Source organism: Sus scrofa, chromosome 15 (genome assembly GCF_054392235.1).
Source record: "Sus scrofa isolate SSC_HxYL_T2T_F1_AM1 chromosome 15, Sscrofa_HxYL_maternal_Yorkshire_Landrace_v2.0, whole genome shotgun sequence".
NCBI lineage: Eukaryota > Metazoa > Chordata > Mammalia > Artiodactyla > Suidae > Sus > Sus scrofa.
The window spans coordinates 143,051,662-143,069,808 of NC_139397.1; the positions used below are offsets into that span (position 1 = coordinate 143,051,662).

The 18,147-nt window shown below is 40.5% G+C and overlaps 1 protein-coding gene across 2 annotated transcripts in view; it reads left to right on the forward strand.

The window, feature by feature from the left end:
* Positions 1 to 18,147, forward strand: part of COL4A3 (collagen type IV alpha 3 chain) — a 151,591-nt gene that overhangs the window by 103,932 nt on the left and 29,512 nt on the right. The window contains exons 22-34 of one of the 2 annotated variants that reach the window (XM_021075272.2): positions 440 to 532; positions 1,007 to 1,102; positions 3,933 to 4,003; positions 4,797 to 4,979; positions 7,491 to 7,659; positions 10,231 to 10,323; positions 10,935 to 11,036; positions 13,407 to 13,504; positions 14,066 to 14,216; positions 14,580 to 14,693; positions 15,837 to 16,004; positions 17,527 to 17,616; positions 17,965 to 18,099. In XM_021075272.2, the coding sequence (XP_020930931.2) occupies positions 440 to 532; positions 1,007 to 1,102; positions 3,933 to 4,003; positions 4,797 to 4,979; positions 7,491 to 7,659; positions 10,231 to 10,323; positions 10,935 to 11,036; positions 13,407 to 13,504; positions 14,066 to 14,216; positions 14,580 to 14,693; positions 15,837 to 16,004; positions 17,527 to 17,616; positions 17,965 to 18,099 (1,563 nt within the window). Of the gene's footprint in view, positions 1 to 439; positions 533 to 1,006; positions 1,103 to 3,932; positions 4,004 to 4,796; positions 4,980 to 7,490; positions 7,664 to 10,230; positions 10,324 to 10,934; positions 11,037 to 13,406; positions 13,505 to 14,065; positions 14,217 to 14,579; positions 14,694 to 15,836; positions 16,005 to 17,526; positions 17,617 to 17,964; positions 18,100 to 18,147 lie in introns of both variants that reach the window. The other variant, XM_085001319.1, reaches the window with a different exon arrangement.

An 18,147-nucleotide genomic window follows, 5' to 3' on the forward strand; every position in this document is an offset into this window, starting at 1 on the left:
TGCCACAGGTTCCATCCCTGGCCCAGAAACTTCCATATGCTGCGTGTGAAGCAGAAAAAGAAAAAAAAATTACAAACCCACAGTGTATCCAAGATATACAGAAGAATGAGATTTCACCCTTTTCCTAAAGATGCTAAAGGGATAGTCTTGGAATAATTGAAGACAATTGAATAAGGTAACATGGGTTGATTATGCGCTGATAAATACCATCTAATGAGATTTGCAAGAACCACTGCATCAAAATTAAAAAATATCACAAGTGTGGTGTAAAAGGAGAAGCTGACCAGTCTTTTCAGTTCCAGACAACCTTCGCGAGACTCAGCTTCCAAAACAGAGATGGCACAGTGCATATAAAATAAATGACATTATTAAAACACTTGCTAATTGAACAAGTAGTTCAAGAAAATGAGAAACTAACCTTGGTGTTGTCCCTTTGTAGGTGGCATTGTCTTTCGCAAAGGTCCACCTGGAGATGGTGGACTTTCAGGCCGTCCAGGGTCTCCAGGAATCCCAGGAGTCGATGGGCCCAAAGGTTGGTTCAAACACTGGTGTTATTGTATTAGAATAAGCCATTCTCATCATCTTTGTCATCACTGAGTTCGTGTTTCCCTGAGACAGCAGTGACCCTAAATAGCAGACAGCAATAGCTTCTTTTCCAAAAGAATCATCTGAAAGTAGTCATTCATCTGGAAGTCAATCATTTATTTAGCACCTGTGCAATAAATCACTGGATCTTTCTAGAATGTCAGTTTTATCCTGCACTCAAAAAAAATAGTAGGTGTTTTATACTAAGCACCAGGGGCTTCCTTTTGCAGAATGCCAAAAAGCTCAGATCGATAAAGTAAGCAGCCATAATAGGTAAATGATTTATTAAATGTACCATGTTCTAGATGATTTTCACGAGGACATTTTAGGTAGAGCACATGACCCTGTGGTTGGAGAGTATCCGTCCTTTCTGGGGACTCGGTGTGGGTTTATGAGTGATGCACGCGTGCTCTCATTGCAGGGGAACCCGGCCTCCTATGTACACAGTGTCCTTGTGTCCCGGGGCCACCAGGCCTCCCAGGATTACCCGGGCTGGATGGCGTGAAAGGAATCCCAGGTACAGACAATTTGCACACAACTGTTTTTCAAGTACAGAAAGGGTCAACTCACGGGGCAGAAAAAAAAATAAAGGCATCAAGACTGCTCAGTGTCAAAGTGGTTTATATGAATTTGGAGGGAGATTTTCAAAAACATACTCTATTAACATAAAAGTAAGCCCCAAATTATAAAAGCTGGCATTTCCCCTTATTCTGTTTTAGTTGCTGAGCTCGAGCAAACCATTGCGTCACCTAGGAGTTGCAAACTCAGCTTTCTACAGGGAGCTAGGGGGCAACTCAGACAAATGAAGCAGCCATACCAAACCCACACCACTTTTTTCTTCCATGAAGAAAGAAGCTCTCTCCTGTTCTTTTTTTTTGTTTTTTTGTTTTTTTGTTTTGTTTTGTTTTGTTTTTGTCCACCCTCTGGCATATGGAGCTCCCAGGCCAGGGATCAGATCCAAGCCACAGTTGCAACCTAAGCTGCAGCTTTTGCAATGACAGATCCTTAACCCACTGTGCCTGGCTGGGTATCGAACCTGCATCCCAGCACTCCCAAGATGCCACCAATCCCATTGCACCACAGCAGGAACTCCTCCTATTCATTTTTTTAAGAAATACAATCCTTCTTCAGTCCAGTTTTTCATGCCTCCCCTTATGATACCATCATGGGCGTGTGCACTATTTCTCATTCTTCTTAACAACACAAGTACGGTAACAAAGTCTAACATTGGCCTCGGTGCTGGAGACAATAGGGAGTGGTGAGGACTGCAGAAAACTGGAGGAGCCGTGCAGTAAATGGGAAGGGACCATCAGACACTCAACTCCAGCCTGTTGTTACTTTGCAGGCTTTAAGGCCCTGTGTTAATAAAACTTCCAGTTTTTCATGCGAAGCATAAAACTGGGATGTTCATCTGAAACCTCATGTTTTTAAAAAAAATTAGGAGTTCCCATCATGGTACAGCGGAAACGAATCCGACTAGGAACCATGAGGTTGCGGGTTTGATTCCTGACCTCACTCAGTGGGTTAAGGATCCGGCGTTGCCGTGAACTATGGTGTAGGTTGCAGACATGGCTCGGATGTGGCATGGCTGTGGCTCTGGCATAGGCTGGCAGCTACAGCTCCGATTTGATCCCTAGCCTGGGATCCTCCATATGCCACAGGTGTGGCCCTAAAAAGACAAAAAAGACAAAAAAAAAAAAAAAAAAAACCACCAAGAGATGTATTTGTCAATGAGCAAAAAATACATAAATAAATAAAAACATTTTAAAAACCTAGCCATTAACTTTTATTTATTTATTTATTTTAATTTTTTATTACTCAAAGGAATTTATCACATCTGTAGTTGTATAATAATCATAACGATCCTGTGAAATCAGATTGTTATGATCATTACAGCCATTAACTTTTAAATGAAAAAAAAAAACATTTCATAGGCCAATATTCTGAGGGCTAAATAAAGCCTCACTTGTCAACCTCTGTGCTGGACCAGGACTCTTTACCCCAACGCTGTTGCTCTAGGCGTTGCCGTGAGCTGTGGTGTAGGTTGCTGTCCCTACCTCTGCTGTCCTACCTCCCCTTCCCCTCCCCCGGCCCCAGGACTGGCCATGGAAAAAACCTAGAAGTAGAACAAGTCTCTCTTTTATTAGTTGGGTTCCTCTGCCTTTTGTGCCCCTCCTCGGGCCCCCCGGGGCCTCTCATGTGGTGTCACACACAGTCCAGATTCTGCCATTAGCATCTTGGGTTATAGACACAGTCATCAAATTATTTCTCGTTAACCCGTAAGAGCCCAAGTTACAGAGCCCATGGTCAGTGTGCCAGATGCCATTCTAGCTGTCTCATGTGCCTCCACCCCTTAGTCCTCACCTCAGCCTGCGAGGTAAGTGGCATCTGTCGTGAACTCCATTTGACAGGTGAGGAAGTGGAGGCATAAGGTCCCATAGCTAATGAGTGATAGAGCCTGGATGTCAGGGCAGACACTCCCCTCCAGGGGCACACGCTCGCCTTCTGTCCTGGCATCTCTTAATTGCTGAACCAGGGGCTGCCCTTTGAGCCAAGTTAATGCATAGCTCTACCTGGCAACATGGATGGGGCCACGTTTGTGTGCTACCATCGTCCAGTAGACACTGGCATTGCCATGGGGTCATCAAGGGGCTGGGTGTCAGTCCAAGCCACAGTAGTGACCCGAGCTGCTGCAGCAGCAACACCAGATCCTTAATCCCCTACACCATAGGGGAACTCATAACAGTCTAGCAAAGACCAGCTTCTGGCAGTGGATTTACACGTGATTTTTATTCTTTCTATGATGTTGTTTACAATAAACATCCATTACTTTTATCATTAGAAAAATATAGGAGTTCCCATCGTGGTACAGTGGTTAAGGAATCCGACTAGGAACCATGAGGTTGCGGGTTCGGTCCCTGCCCTTGCTCAGTGGGTTAAGGATCCGGCGTTGCCGTGAGCTGTGGTGTAGGTTGCAGACGCAGCTCGGATCCCGCGTTGCTGTGGCTCTGGCGTAGGCTGGTGGCTACAACTCCGATTTGACCCCTAACCTGGGAACCTCCATATGCCGCGAGAGCGGCCCAAGAAATGGCAAAAAGACAAAAAAAAGAAAAATATAAATGTATCTCCTTAAAATTATAAGGGCCCTGAAATTGAACCGTTCTTGTTTTGAACATTATCTCTGATTCCAATCGTTTACTCCCATTCTCACCTTGCACTGTGTGTTTTAAGAGAGAAATCGCCTTTCTTTCTTCAGAAGAAAACACCCTATTTTCTTCACACACTGCATTATCCTGCCTACTCTGACTTTGTGTTCGATGAATATTTAATGATTGACTGCTTTGCAGGAGGACGAGGGGCAGCTGGCATTAAAGGAAGCCCAGGGTCCCCAGGAAGTGCGGGTCTTCCAGGATTTCCAGTAAGATTTCATGGTTTTGAAGCTTTAGTTTCAATTTGGAAAATGGAACACTCTGGAAATACAGTTGCATCCCACACAGGTTGTCAGTTTGGTACCTGGCAAGTAGCACTTGATATTATTAAAGCACTTAATATATACTTGCTGATTAAATGAATAAATGAAGGATGATTGCATGTCTATGTGGATGAATTAATGAGTTTACAATAACTTAATATGGTATCAGAGACAGAAAGTAGATCCGTGGCTGCCTGGGGGCTGAGGCTGGGAGCAGGGATGGACTGCACATAGATTTGAGAGAATCTGGAACAGTGGTGGAAATGTTTTAACCCTGGATTGTGGTGATCATGGCATAAATGTATAATTTATTAAAGATCAATGAATGGTATTCTTACAAAGGATTCATCTTACGATATGTACATTACACCTCAATAACGTTGTTTGAAAATTAAAATCATAAAGTTATGTTTGAATAAATACATTTAAGTCAATTTACTCATAGATGCGTATTGAAACTTACCAATATTCTGACATAACCTGAATTATGATGATGGTTGTATCCTATTGAATTTATTGTTGTATGTGTTGCCTTGAATTGTGCTAACTGAATTTTTGTATACTTTTGGAATGAAAAACAAAGCAAAAAAACTTGAAATTATACTTGTGGGCCAAAGAAAATGTCTGGGGAAAAAAATTCATGTTCATTAAAACGGAAAAGTTCTTGTTGATATTCTTTTAAGATTGACACAGGAACTGTACCCCAATGCAATGCAGACTCATTTCTGTACTGTCCTAGGGATTCCCAGGTGCTCAGGGTCGCCCAGGACTTAAAGGAGAAAAAGGTGAAACTTCTCAGCCAGAGGGAGAAGTAGGTGCCCCGGGAGATCCAGGGCTCCGGGGACAGCCTGGGAGAAAGGGCTTGGATGGAATTCCTGGAACTCCAGGAGTAAAAGGATTTCCGGGACCTAAAGGAGAACTGGTGGGTATCTGATAACTTTAAAAAAAAAAAATTTCTCTCATTAAAATATAGTTGATTTACTATGTTGTGCCAATTTCTGCCATAGAGCAAAGTGACCCAGTCATACTATATATACATTCTTTTGTAATATTATTTTCATGGTTTGTCCCAGGAGATTGGATATAGTTTCTTATATTATACAGTAGAACCTTATTGTCTATCCATTCTAAATATAATAGTTTGCAATTACTAACCCCAAACTCCCAGTGCATCCCACTCTCTCCCACCTCCCTCTTGGCAACCACAACTCTGATCTATATGTATTTGAGTCTGTTTCTGTTTTGCCGATAGGTTTGTTGTACCATATTTTCAATTCCACATATAAGTGATATCATGCGGTATTTGTTTTTCTTTCTGACTTTCTTCACTTACTATGAGAACCTCTAGTTGCATCCATGTTGCTAAAAATGGCATTATTTTGTTCTTTTTTTGACTGAGTAGTATTCCATTGTGTATATGTACCATATCCTCTTAATCCAGTCATCTGTCAATGTATATTTAGGTTGTTTCCATGTCTTGGCTCTTGTGACTAGGGCTGCTATGAACTTGGGGGAGGATGTATCTTTTTGAATTATAGTTTTGTCCAGATATATGCCCAGGAGTGGGATTGCTGGATCATATTTAGTTTTCCGAGGAACCTCCGTACTGTTTTCCATAGTGAGTGTACCATCTTACATTCCCACCAACAGTGTAGGAAGCTTTCCTTTTTCTCCACACCTTCTCCAGCGTTTGTTATTTGCAGACTTATTGATGAAGGTCATTCTGACCCGTATAAGGTGTACCTCATTGTAGTTTCAATTTGCATTTCTCTAATAAATAGCGGGGTTGAGCATCTTTTTTCAAATTCCACTCCCTATGAATGAAGGCCTCTGAAGTTAAGACATCAGATGATTTCCTCTCACAAAATCGTTGGCCATTCAGCACAGTTCATCCCTCTAACTTCAGGATGAGGCATCTTCAAATGAGCACTAATAACCCGAAAAATATTTGTAGTACTTGGACAAAAATTGGTAGCACCAGTGGGTGATTTTAGCCCAAATAAAATTCGACATTGATAAAGACCTTGTCTCACACACAAGTTACAACTGCACATCTGTATCAAATGAGTTTATAGGGAAATTCGGAAAATGATTGATAATGGAAAGTTTTAGTCAATGTTTTGGGGACAAGGTTCACTCTCTCAAGTAAAAATAAATGCATAAAAGGACAGAATCTTTTGGGCAGTCAAAGAAATAAAAAATTTTGTCATTTACAATATTTAAGCTTATATAAATTGTCTCTTTTCATGGGATAGAATCTCTCACATGCTCAGGTGAGACATTCCTACCATGATTTATTTTTAAATGTCATAGAGGCAGAGGCTAAGTGCCTATCACATGTATCTGAGAAGTTTGCAAGGCATGCTGCCCAGCCTGTTTTATGAAATACCGGTTTTTCCCAGGGTTAATCAGTGTCATCCAATAAAAAAGGATTCCACGTCAAACAGGAAAACTTGGCAAGCAATTTAAAGATTCACCAGAGGCCCTTTACTGTGAGACTATGAATTATACTCCCCAAGATGTGGATGTAATATACAGCCTTTCCTAAACCCTTTTGACTACAAAACACTTTTTGGCTGGGAGTAGACACCAGGGCCAATGGTTCGGATTCTCCTTTGCTAAACCGCCAGGCTGCCCCACAAAACCCACCCCCTCAAGGAAGTTATGCTTGAAGAGGGATAGGGTCTAGAATTCTTTTGGTCAATACAATTCATATGATGCTCCTAACTGGTCTTCATTTCTTAGTTCTGTTAAAGATGTCCCAGAATGTGAGAAAATCAAGGAGCTGACTTGAGTCTTACAACCTGCCATTAGAAAAGGACCACTTAGCCACCTGTTGACATTGAACAATGAAGAATCCAGTTAAATTTATTATTGGGGGCCATGTTAGGGAGCAAGAGGAACTTTGGTTATTTTGTCAAATTCAACTTCTTTAAAAAATATGACTCATTTTCAAAGCTACAGACTATGAAATTAACAGCAAAAAAGATATTTTATAAGAACACACTAATACAGATAGACTATCTCCCTTGTAATGACAATACCTGGTGAAAACTAATCACATAAAGGTTTGCTGTACTGGTTTTATTTTTAAATGTGTCGTTAACATGAATGCCACCTCTAAAGCCATTTGAATTGTCGGCAATTTGAGCCACGTTTTGGGGTTGTTATCACATGTGTGACAGCCAGTTGAGGGACATCTCAAGAGGAACTCAAGTGAGTTAATAAAATTTTGCTGGACTCCAAAGGACACAAAACAGCAGAAACCAAACAGGGCTCTTATTTTAGCAGTAATTCCCTTCAAGTAACAATTGCTTTTTAATTCAAGATCTTCTCAATGACAACCTAATTGGCAATCATATTCACGGCGAGATAAGCCTGTGTATGGAGACACTAGATGAATCACTACTCAAACATATTCCTGTTGTCGCAGGCCCTGAGTGGTGAGAAGGGGGACCAGGGTCTTCCAGGGGATTCTGGCATCCCTGGGTCCCCAGGACCCACAGGACCTCCTGGACCATCGGACTATGGACCGCAGGGAGAGCCTGGTCCAAAGGGCACCCAAGGACTTCCTGGAGCCCCTGGACCACCTGGAGAAGCCGGTTGGTTAGTTTTCTTTCCAGTCCTGTTTTCCTGTGGAGTGGGGTGGATGGTCCCTAAAGCTGGCGAAACTCCCTCGAGACTGATGAAGTTCTAGAAACTCGCTTCTGATGGGCAGACTCTGTCAGCTTGTAGGCACAGAAAGAACATGTAGGATATGGTAGAGAAAATCCTTTTTTTTTTTTTCCCCCCTGTTACTGAGCAATTCATCTGAAGTTCCTAGAGTGGTCTATATCCATTCCTGATGAAGAGTCCATAAGAGATGAGATAAAAAAAGGGGACACAAAACTCTGTAAGATTGATCTTGAGAAGCCTCTCCCAGGCCCCCAGGACCCACTCATGTTATTGCAAATTTGTTCTTTCTGATCCATAGCCTCGTAAATGGTTTATAAAGAAAACTTCAAAATATCTAAGGCAAATGGAGAAAAGTTGTCTTAATAATAGTTGTGAAGTCCCAGTAACTTTTGGCATCCACGTGTACTGAACATAGCTGTGGGATTCAAGAGGGATCGGATTCTCAGTGTTTATCTGAGGTGAAGAATGTGGCTGAACATGAGAATTTCATGTTCCTAACAGTTTTAAACAAATAATAATGTTACCATGGTCATTTTTCACTCCTAAAATCACTTTAAGTGTGAGACCCCGTAAACCTTTCGTCTCCAAGTCTTTGAATAGCATCGCTTACCAGTAATAAAATTTTGAGTGCGTGTATGTGTGGTATTCACATACGACTGACCCTCAAACAAGGCAGGAGTTAGGGTGTCAGCCCTCCAAGTGTGTAACTTATAGTCAGCCCTTCTATATGTATTTCCTCCTTATCTGTAATTCAACCAAGCATACTGTGTATATGCTAATATTTAATGGTGACAAAAATCCACGAATGAGTAGACCCATGCAGTTCAAACCCATGTTGTTCAACTATATATCACAAATTGTATGCATGCATTTCTGTCCACACATGTATCTAAAACTTACTTTATGATTATATATATATATGTGTGTGTGTGTGTGTTTTTTCCTCTGCCTTTTCTTTGGGGCTGCTGTTCTAATCCAAGGATTGTCTGGTGTTGCCACAGCTGCAGAGTAGGTTGCAGCTACAGCTCAGATTCAATCCCTGGCCTGGGAATTTCCATGTGCCATGGGCACAGCCATTAAAAAAAAAAAAAAAGATACTAATATGTATCTTTTAAAAAAAAGTGTTCCTTGGTCAAGTCAGTTTGATGTTTTAAACAAAGTTAAAAAGCCTTTTAATTTTTAACTGAGGTGTATTTCAGAGCAATCAATATGCAAATGGAAAAAAAAAATCCCAGGATTGTCAAACTACCAAAGCCCACAATCTAAATCCAGCCCACTATATATAGTCCCTGAGCTAAGAATGCTTCTAGAGGTTCCCATCATAGCACAACGGAAACAAATCCAACTAGGAACCATGTGGTTTCAGGTTCGATCTCTGGCCTCACTCAGTGGCTTAAGGATCTGGCATTGCTGTGGCTGTGGCCTAAGCCGGCAGCTATGGCTCCAATCAGACCCCTAGCCTGGGAACCTCCATATACCACGGGTGCAGCCCTAAAAAAAAAAAGAATGCTTTCTTATATTTTTAAATGATTAAAAGAAAAATTTGAATAATATTTTGTGACCTGTGAAAATTACATGAACTTCAGATCTCAGTGTCCATAAAGTTTTATTGGCACACTCATTTATTTACATATTGTTCCTGGCTGCGCTCCCTCTAGCACAGCAGACTGAGTAGTTGCAACAGAGATCATCTGGACCATAAAGTCTAAATGATCTACTATCTGGCCCTTTACCGAAAAAATTTACTCAATCTTCTTCTAATCCATCTTCAAATCCTCTTCTGTCCTCTCTAAGTGTAAATCTTGAGTGAAGGACTCCATTATCTTAAAATATATTACTGTCAAATTTTCCCCATCACACTACAGTAAACCTATTTTTTTTAATAGATGAATATACGGACCATACTAATTGTTAACCTGTTTTAATACTGGCCACTGGTCAGAACATTATCTCAAATCTTTACCAGCTAGGCAGGCATGATTTCTTCGACACACGAAGAATTTAGAGGAGATTAAAAATATGTCCAAGCTCACAGACCTTATTTAGCAGAGCCAAGGTTCAAGCCAGATCAACTTGTCAGGCCATACTGCATGTTTTGTTCAATAAACTGTACTGTCTTCCCGTGAAAACTAGTCACCCAATAAATAAATAGCCTACTAGTTAGTATTCACCAACGTGTAGGCTGAATTCTATGTTAGCTTTTTTTTTTTTTTTTTTTTTTTTTTGTAAAGAATAGGCTCTCTTTCAATAGACCTGCATGTTGGGCTGTTAATTAAAACAAGGTTTAGGCAGTATAGATGCTTATAAATAGTTGTCAATTGAATGAGAAAATTTCTATGTGCTGGTCAGCTTTAAGCCAGTTTGGAAGCCTGTGGAAACCGAGATTATTTTTCATATTCCTTGGGATGTTTACGGATCCCTTATCATCATATTTTTCCCTCTGCACAAAGGAAAGTTTCAATATGCACACCATCTTAATGATCACAAATTTTCTTAAGGTCCCAAGGGAGAATTTGGTGTTTCCACTCCAGTCCCAGGGCCCCCAGGACCTCCTGGGCCCCCAGGCCGTGCTGGCCCCCAAGGTCCACCTGGTGAGTATCCCCTTTGGCACATCCGGTGCACAGCATCAGACGGCACCCCGACTCTCCTGGTTTTAACATTCCGATGAGAAGAAAAACGTATTCAGTGGCTCCAAAAAAGGAGCACGTGTCAGAGGCAAAAGCCAGCAGACAGTGGACTTGCTGTTGTCCTTTGCGGTTATCCAAGCTATTCCCAATGGGTGCTTCTGATTCCAAAAGAGAATTGAAACAGTTCTTAAGAGGAATTGGCGAGCAGGACAATCTTCAGGGATTCTTGGTAGAGAAGCAAGAAATGTATGTTTGTGGCTATTCAGGATAATTCCCATAGCTGCTTCTTTGAAAATTTAACTTCTTTGCCAATACGATCTACAACTTAACTTTGCATTCATGGAGGAAGACATAGTTCAAGACATGGAGATGTATTTCTTTTTAGGAGCTACATTGTATTTTCAGAATTATTTGCACCTTCTAGTGATTAGCCCATGGGATAGAAATGGGGAGGAAGTAGGGGTTATGTTTAAATGATTTCTTAATTTCCAGAAAGGTCTGGGATGACACAGGAACAAACGGTTGAAGGCAAGACAAAGGGAAATTGCTGATGTAAATGTATGTGTGTTTTTCAGGTACCCCTGGATCCATGGGAAAATGTGATCCAGGTCTTCCTGGGCCTGATGGTGAACCAGGAATTCCAGGAATTGGATTCCCTGGACTTCCTGGACCTAAGGGTAAATTAAAATAAATTTTTAAGCATAAGGTTCATTGTGGACATTTATGAATATGTATAATGAATAATATAGGGAATATCCTTTAAGACGATGTTTTCTGCCAGTCCTAAATGGGAACAAAAGTCTTATAAGATTTTGTGAGGCAAAAAGGAAGAATCCACATTGATTTATGCAATCTCATCTCAATCACATTTTTAAGTGCAAAGAAAACAACTGGAAGAAATTCCTCAAAATGGTAATAACGGTTCTTGATTGTGGGTTTGTAAGGAATTTATTTTTCTTCATAGATGCCTATTCTTTCTACAGCTATACGTTGCTTCCCTTCATACATTTCTTTTATCGTACAAAAATAACTATTAAATCACAAGTAGCTGATTTCCCGATACACTCAGAAATAAATTACAGAAGTTATTTTCCTTTAGGGAAAAATGCTGTTTTTCATCAAAGGAGGGAAATACGCCAAAGAAATGCCCAGAACTCAAATAGTAACCCGAGGCTCCCTGCTGACAAATCCATCCAGATCCTGTCCAGGATTACATAGAAGTAATCTCAGTCCTTGTGTTGTCCCATAGGTTTTATGATAATTTCACGTTTGTTTCAATACTATTTAAAGTGTTTTTCCAAATAGAATACATTTTTGGCCTGTCATCTCTCAGATTAGTGTATCATCAATGTTTATCATAATCAATTCTATACAAATATGAGAATATTGATCTCAATTTATGAGTATTTGAAACAGAAAAAAATAATCACATTTATCATATGATCCCAAGAATGGCTTTGACTGCAGTTTCTTAGATTTCTTCTCGGTGACCTCAGGAGTAGCATAGGCAGGCCCATGTTTTTGCCCAATGCTTCTTGGGCTCTGCATTGAGAAATTGCATTCTAGCTTGTAACATTACAGATTTGCCTTCTGGAAGAAAACTGTAAACTCTGGGAACCAGAGCTAGCCCAAGGGCTCCTTGAAAGGGAAGATTCAGAATTTTCCAATTGAACCTAAGGAGTCCCAGGAAATAAATGAATTTTAAAATGGTCAAATTAGGAGTTCCCGTAGTGGCTCAGTGGTTAATGAATCTGACTAGCATCCATGAGGACGCGGGTTTAATCTCTGGCCTTGCTCAGTGAGTTAAGGATCCGGCATTGCTGTGAGCTGTGGTGTAGGTTGCAGATGCGTCTCGGATCCTGCTGCATTGCTGTGGCCGTGACGTAGGCCAGCAGCAACAGCTCTGATTTGACCCCTAGCCTGAGAACCTCCATATGTCACAGGTGCAGCCCTAAAAAAAAAAAGCAAAAATGGTCAAACTAGGGGCACGAAGGAACTTACTAAATTTGAACCACAGAGCTGGAAAAAAAGATATATGTCACTCCTTTATCTTCTATTATTAATGCATAAGACAGAAGTTAATTCATTACATTCAGTGGCTGCTGTAGGACATTAGGAAGTAATTCTCTTGAGCAACCCATATTGAGAAAGGCTACCTGGGTGCTGGAGATGCAGTATTATTTTTTTAATTTATTTTTATAAATATTTCTATTTTTTTCCATTATAGCTGGTTTACAGCGTTCTGTCAGTTTTCTACTGTACAGCCAAAGTGACGCAGTCACACATACATGTATACATTATTTTTCCTCACATTATCATGCTCCATCGTAAGTGACTAGACACAGTTCCCAGTGCTATACAGCAGAATCTCATTGCTGGAAATGCTTTATATCTTCATCTGGATCATGCTTACATAGATATATAGACACATGTAAAAATTTATTGGGCAGTATACTGTATATAAAAAATGCTTTTAAAAAAAGCATGGACTTGGAGAAGAGACTTGTGGCTGCCTGATGGGAGGGGGAGGGAGAGGGAGGGATCGGGAGCTTGGGCTTATCAGACACAACTTAGAATAGATTTACAAGGAGATCCTGCTGAGTAGCATTGAGAACTTTGTCTAGATACTCATGTTGCAACAGAAGAAAGGGTGGGGGAAAAAATGTAATTGTAATGTATACATGTAAGGATAACCTGACCCCCTTGCTGTACAGTGGGAAAATTTAAAAAATTATTTAAAAAAAAAGAAAAAAAAAGAAAAGAAAAGAAAAGAAAAAAATAAATAAATAAATAAAGCAGCCAAATGGTCAATCGGTATCAGCGATTTCAAGAACTGCTGAATCAAGGTTTATTGATGCTAAATGACAAAAATGGGAAAGGTAATTGTTAAAGTTGGGACCCAATGTCGTCTGATTTGGAACTGAATTTTTGAAATTGCTAATTTAGCTCATTTGGCAGTTGGCTTTCTCACCATTCAGACTTTTATAGAAACATCTACAGCTGTTGCAAGACTCATCTTACAGCATTTTTTTTTTTTTTCTCTGTAGGAGACCGAGGTTTTCCAGGAACAAAAGGATCACCGGGTTGTCCTGGAGAAATGGGAAAGCCAGGGTTACCTGGAAATCCAGGCCTTCCAGGAGTCAAGGTCTTCGGGAATTAAAATTCAGATTGATATGTGGGAGGGAAGGGGGCAATCACAGTCAGCTGGTTAGGATGCTCTGTGTATAGAAATTATCCATATATTTGTAGATGATGAAGATCCTGAATTTTCTAAGATTTCTCTGAAGCATCCCTCCCCTTTAGAAAGAAGAAAAGAAGGTATCAGACCAATTTGCCTTTCTATTTCTTCTTTAACCTTCAGAAACATTCACAGTATTTGAAACAGGAAAACTCTAGGAAGAAATGTGGACAGTTACGAGAAAAAATTATTAAAAGAAGAGACATCTAAATTGTTTATAGAAAACTCCACAGTTCTTCTAAAAGAATAGAGGCTATGCAGCATTACTAAGCATAATTTTATTTAGAAAGTCAGCAACCGGAGTTGAAAAAAAGAAAGTGGATGGAATGGTGGTGACTATGCAAAAAGGACACAGAAGTTCCATCACGTAGACTTGATTTTCAAGTAAAGAACCCAAAAGGCCAGTCAGTAGTCAATAAGGATTTGAAAGCATGATACGGTAAAACTAACATCATTTCTGTGCTACAGGGAGAACCAGCACTCTCCACACCTGGAGAACCAGGAACACCGGGTCGGCCGGGAGAAAGAGGCAATTCTGGAGAAGGTGGAGAAATGGGACTCCCTGGACTTCCTGGTCTCCCTGGAATGCCAGGAACTAGAGGGTTTGATGGACCACGAGGTATGGTAGCAAGTGCAATTACTTTTCTCCACTGTGAGCTCAGCCAAAATGCTGCAGATTGGATGTGTAGGTGCTCTAGGGGGTGAAGAATTCTTCTCAAAACAACTTCCAGCTCAATAAATAGAACCTGCAAGGCTTAATTCTTTTTCTGTTCAATGTGCCATTCCATTGCTGTCCTACCTTCGTTCCCTCTTCCTTCCTTCTTTCCTTTTTAAAGAGTGGCCTCTATTTAAGACACGCCAATGATACTAAATATAGGTTCAATTTAGGGGATGGGGGAAAGTTATACAAGAATGCTTGAGCTAGCAATACTAGGACCTTGAGTTATGGCCCCAGATTGTACTCTTGGACTCTATTTTGCAGGGGATCCAGGACAGCCTGGACCACCTGGAGAAAGAGGACCCCCAGGAAGGTGCACCGAAGGTCCCAGGGGAGCCCAAGGACTTCCAGGCTTAAATGGATTGAAAGGTCAACAAGGTAGGAGGCCCTTGAAACCAGGCAGGCAGGTGACATGGGACTTAAGCTCTGAGTTTTGCTGCTTAACATGAGAACTGTCCAGCAGCAAGTCTTGACCACTGTTTAGTGGGAAAAGTTATTTCAGAAACAAAAACCTGTTGTTATGGATATGTTGCAGTGAGTACCACCTATAGAATAAGAGACTTGACGTTACGATGGTAAAATTGGTTTGTGTCTTGTATGCAAGAAGATATGAACACTGAAGATATACCCAAGGGTATATTTACATGTGTACTTACACATTTTCAAAAAAAGTTGTATCCTTGATACTTTCATAGGTATATTAAAGCAGGAAATTTATCCTTATTATAAAAACAGAGTGAATGTGTACAGGCTCTATCTCTACAAGTTACAGACTAAAATATGTAGTTGATTGTTTTACAAGCAACATGAAAGAAAGGGCATGGAAGTAAATCTAAATGATAAAGGCCAAGCAATCATGAAAAACTTACTATCTTTTTGGCTCCTCTCACCCAGATCTGTGAACTACTTCTGGGGGAAAAAATATCCTTTAGAACTCAGCTATCATATTTATACATTCACAAACAAAATTTTGATGAAGATATTAATTGTTAGAGTGGTGCTATTATTGTTTCCAGGAGCATCTGGTGGCCTGCCTCCACCTGAGTGGCTCTGTATGAATTTTGCAGGTTAAAGACTGATGCCCGGTTATAAAATGCATCCCCAAGAAGTGCCTGTGGGACCAGAAAATAAATCTAAATGCTACTGTATGAATCATTGAAACACAGAATGTTAAAACCAGAAAGGATCTTAGAATTTTACAGAAGGGGGTCAAAGTCAGGCAATTAGATAAGTGAGTGGTTTGCCCAAAATCACAGAGCTAAACATTTACAGCCATAAATACATTCATGGGATGTTCCCTTCTGGTCCAACAGGTTAAGGATTCAGCATTACCGCAGCTGTGGCACAGGTCACAATTGTGGCTAGGGTTCGATCCCTGGCCTGGGAACTTCCATGTGCTGTGGGTATGGCCAAAATAAATATATATGAAGTTGAAAGTTATATGAAAAAAATATATGAAGTTGGTGGGAAAGCTATTGTGTATTCCTTCATTTACTCATTTATTCATTCATTCACATATAGGCAGAAGAGGTGAAACGGGGCCAAAGGGAGACCCAGGTATTCCAGGCTTGGATAGGTCAGGATTTCCCGGAGAACCTGGACCCCCAGGAATGCCAGGTCATCACGGTGGGATGGGACCACCTGGGCCAAAAGGATATCCAGGAAATCCAGGATTTTTAGGGCAACCAGGTATTCTTTTTGTGCTTTTTTCTTCTCTCTTCCACATTTTTCCCTTTAAGGTGGCTGTATAAACTCAAGCTAGGCATAGGCTTTTGACTCTAGGCTTCTCTTTTATTTAGTATAACTTTTTCTTCTAAACTATCTGGAAAAGGTCAGGGGTGGGGAAATGGTGGTAGTGGAATGATCGTATTTCACAATTACTCAGGATAGGACTGTTTTTGCTGTGTAATCTTTTTCATATATGACTATGAAAATATAACTGCTAGCATTTTGTTGAGAATTTTTGCATCCATATTTATAAGGGAGACTTACTGGCCTGTTTTCTTTTCTTACGATGTCTTTGTCTAGTGTTGGTATCAGGGGAATGCTGGCCTTATACAAGATGTGAAATGCTTCCTCTTGTATTTTCTAGAAGCATTTGTGAAGAATTGATGTTCTTTAAACATCTGGTAGAGCAGACAGTGAGGTCGTCAGGGGCTGGGCTTTTCTTTGTGGGAAGTTTTCAAATTACTAATTCAATCTCTTCACTTATTATAGATCAACATATACTTTCTGTTTCTTCTTGAGTCAATTTTGGTAATCTGTGCCTCTCTAAGAATTTGTCCATTTTGTCTAAGTTGTCTAACTTGCTGGTATATTGTTGTTCCTAGTATTCCCTTATAGTTCTCATTATTTCATCACTTTTTATGGTATGTATGTTTGGAGAGAATATTTCAGCAGTCTTCTCATGGCATAAGGACCTCACTGATCTCTCCTCCAGAGAAGAGCCCGGAATAACAAATTATAATCTGTAAATTAACCTTTCATTTATATTACTGAGCTACTCTCACATGCCAACACTGTTCTAGGCCTTAGAGCCACATCAGTGGACAAGACTCTACCTCCAACAGTGGGGGAGTCAATAACAAACACGCTTAAGATCTACGTTCATCTAGAGACAAATGCTATGAAGAAAGTAAAATAAGGAAATAAAACACAAAGTTATTGATCAAGAGTTGGGAGCAGGGGGAATTCCCATTGAGGCTCAGCAGGTTAAGGACCCAGCATAATCTCTGTATGGATGTGAGTTTGATCCCTGGACTCGCTCAGTGGGTTAAAGATCCAGTGCTGCCACAAGCTACAGCATAGGTGGCAGATGCAGCTTGGAACCAGTGTTGCTGTGGCTGTGGTGTAGACCTCAGCTGAAGCTCCGATTTGAACCCTAGCCTGGGAACTTGCATATACCTTGGGTGTGGCTGTAAAAAGAAAAAAGAGATAGGAGAAGAGAATACTCCAAACGTTCAATATATTTGATTCTCATCTATAAGTATGATTTGCTACCAGTGATTTCCGCGTCCATGATGTAAAACAAACAAACAAACAAAAAGACTGTTTATTGACCCATCTCCTAGATAAATACGATTACTTTCCTATTTACAGAAACCATTTTGTCAACTTCTCTCTACATGTACTTTATTTTATTTTATGGACTATTTCCCTTCTCTCATTCTTTACAACCTGTGTGCTGCTTTGTGTTACTTTGTTTCCATAGGTGAAAAAGGAATGATGGGGATGATGGGGGCTCCTGGAATCACTGGTCCCCCGGGTCCTCCTGGGAACCCAGGTACCTTGGGACAGAGAGGTAAGTGATGGAACATCTTCCCAGCTATCCATGAGGTGGGAGCAGTGTTCACTTAATTAGCAACAAAATAAATTATATTGTATTCTTGGAGGAGAAAGTAGTTCTGAGAGAACCATGTATTTGATTTTGTGGTTTTCTGTATTCCTTTTCCCATATTTTCTCCCTACAGGCTTAGAGCACTACCCTCACGTGACTGCCTAGTTGAGGCACCTATTTATTAGGTTCTCAATCCTGTTAACCTTTTTGGTTTTTTTGTCTCATTTTGTTTTATGATAAGCATGTTAACTTTGCAATCCTTACGAGCTTTTGAAGAATTAAGGATCTGGTGTTGTTACTCCTGTCTTTCAGGGAGCTTTGGCATTCCAGGGGCAAAGGGTGAGAGAGGCCCTCCAGGAGCCAAAGGGGAACAAGGAGATAAAGGAATTCCTGGGCCTTCTGGAATATTCCACTTAGTGGGGGACAAAGGAGAACCAGGACTCAAAGGTATGAACTTCCTTGTGTTTTGAACCAGAATATCAGAGCTGATGCTGT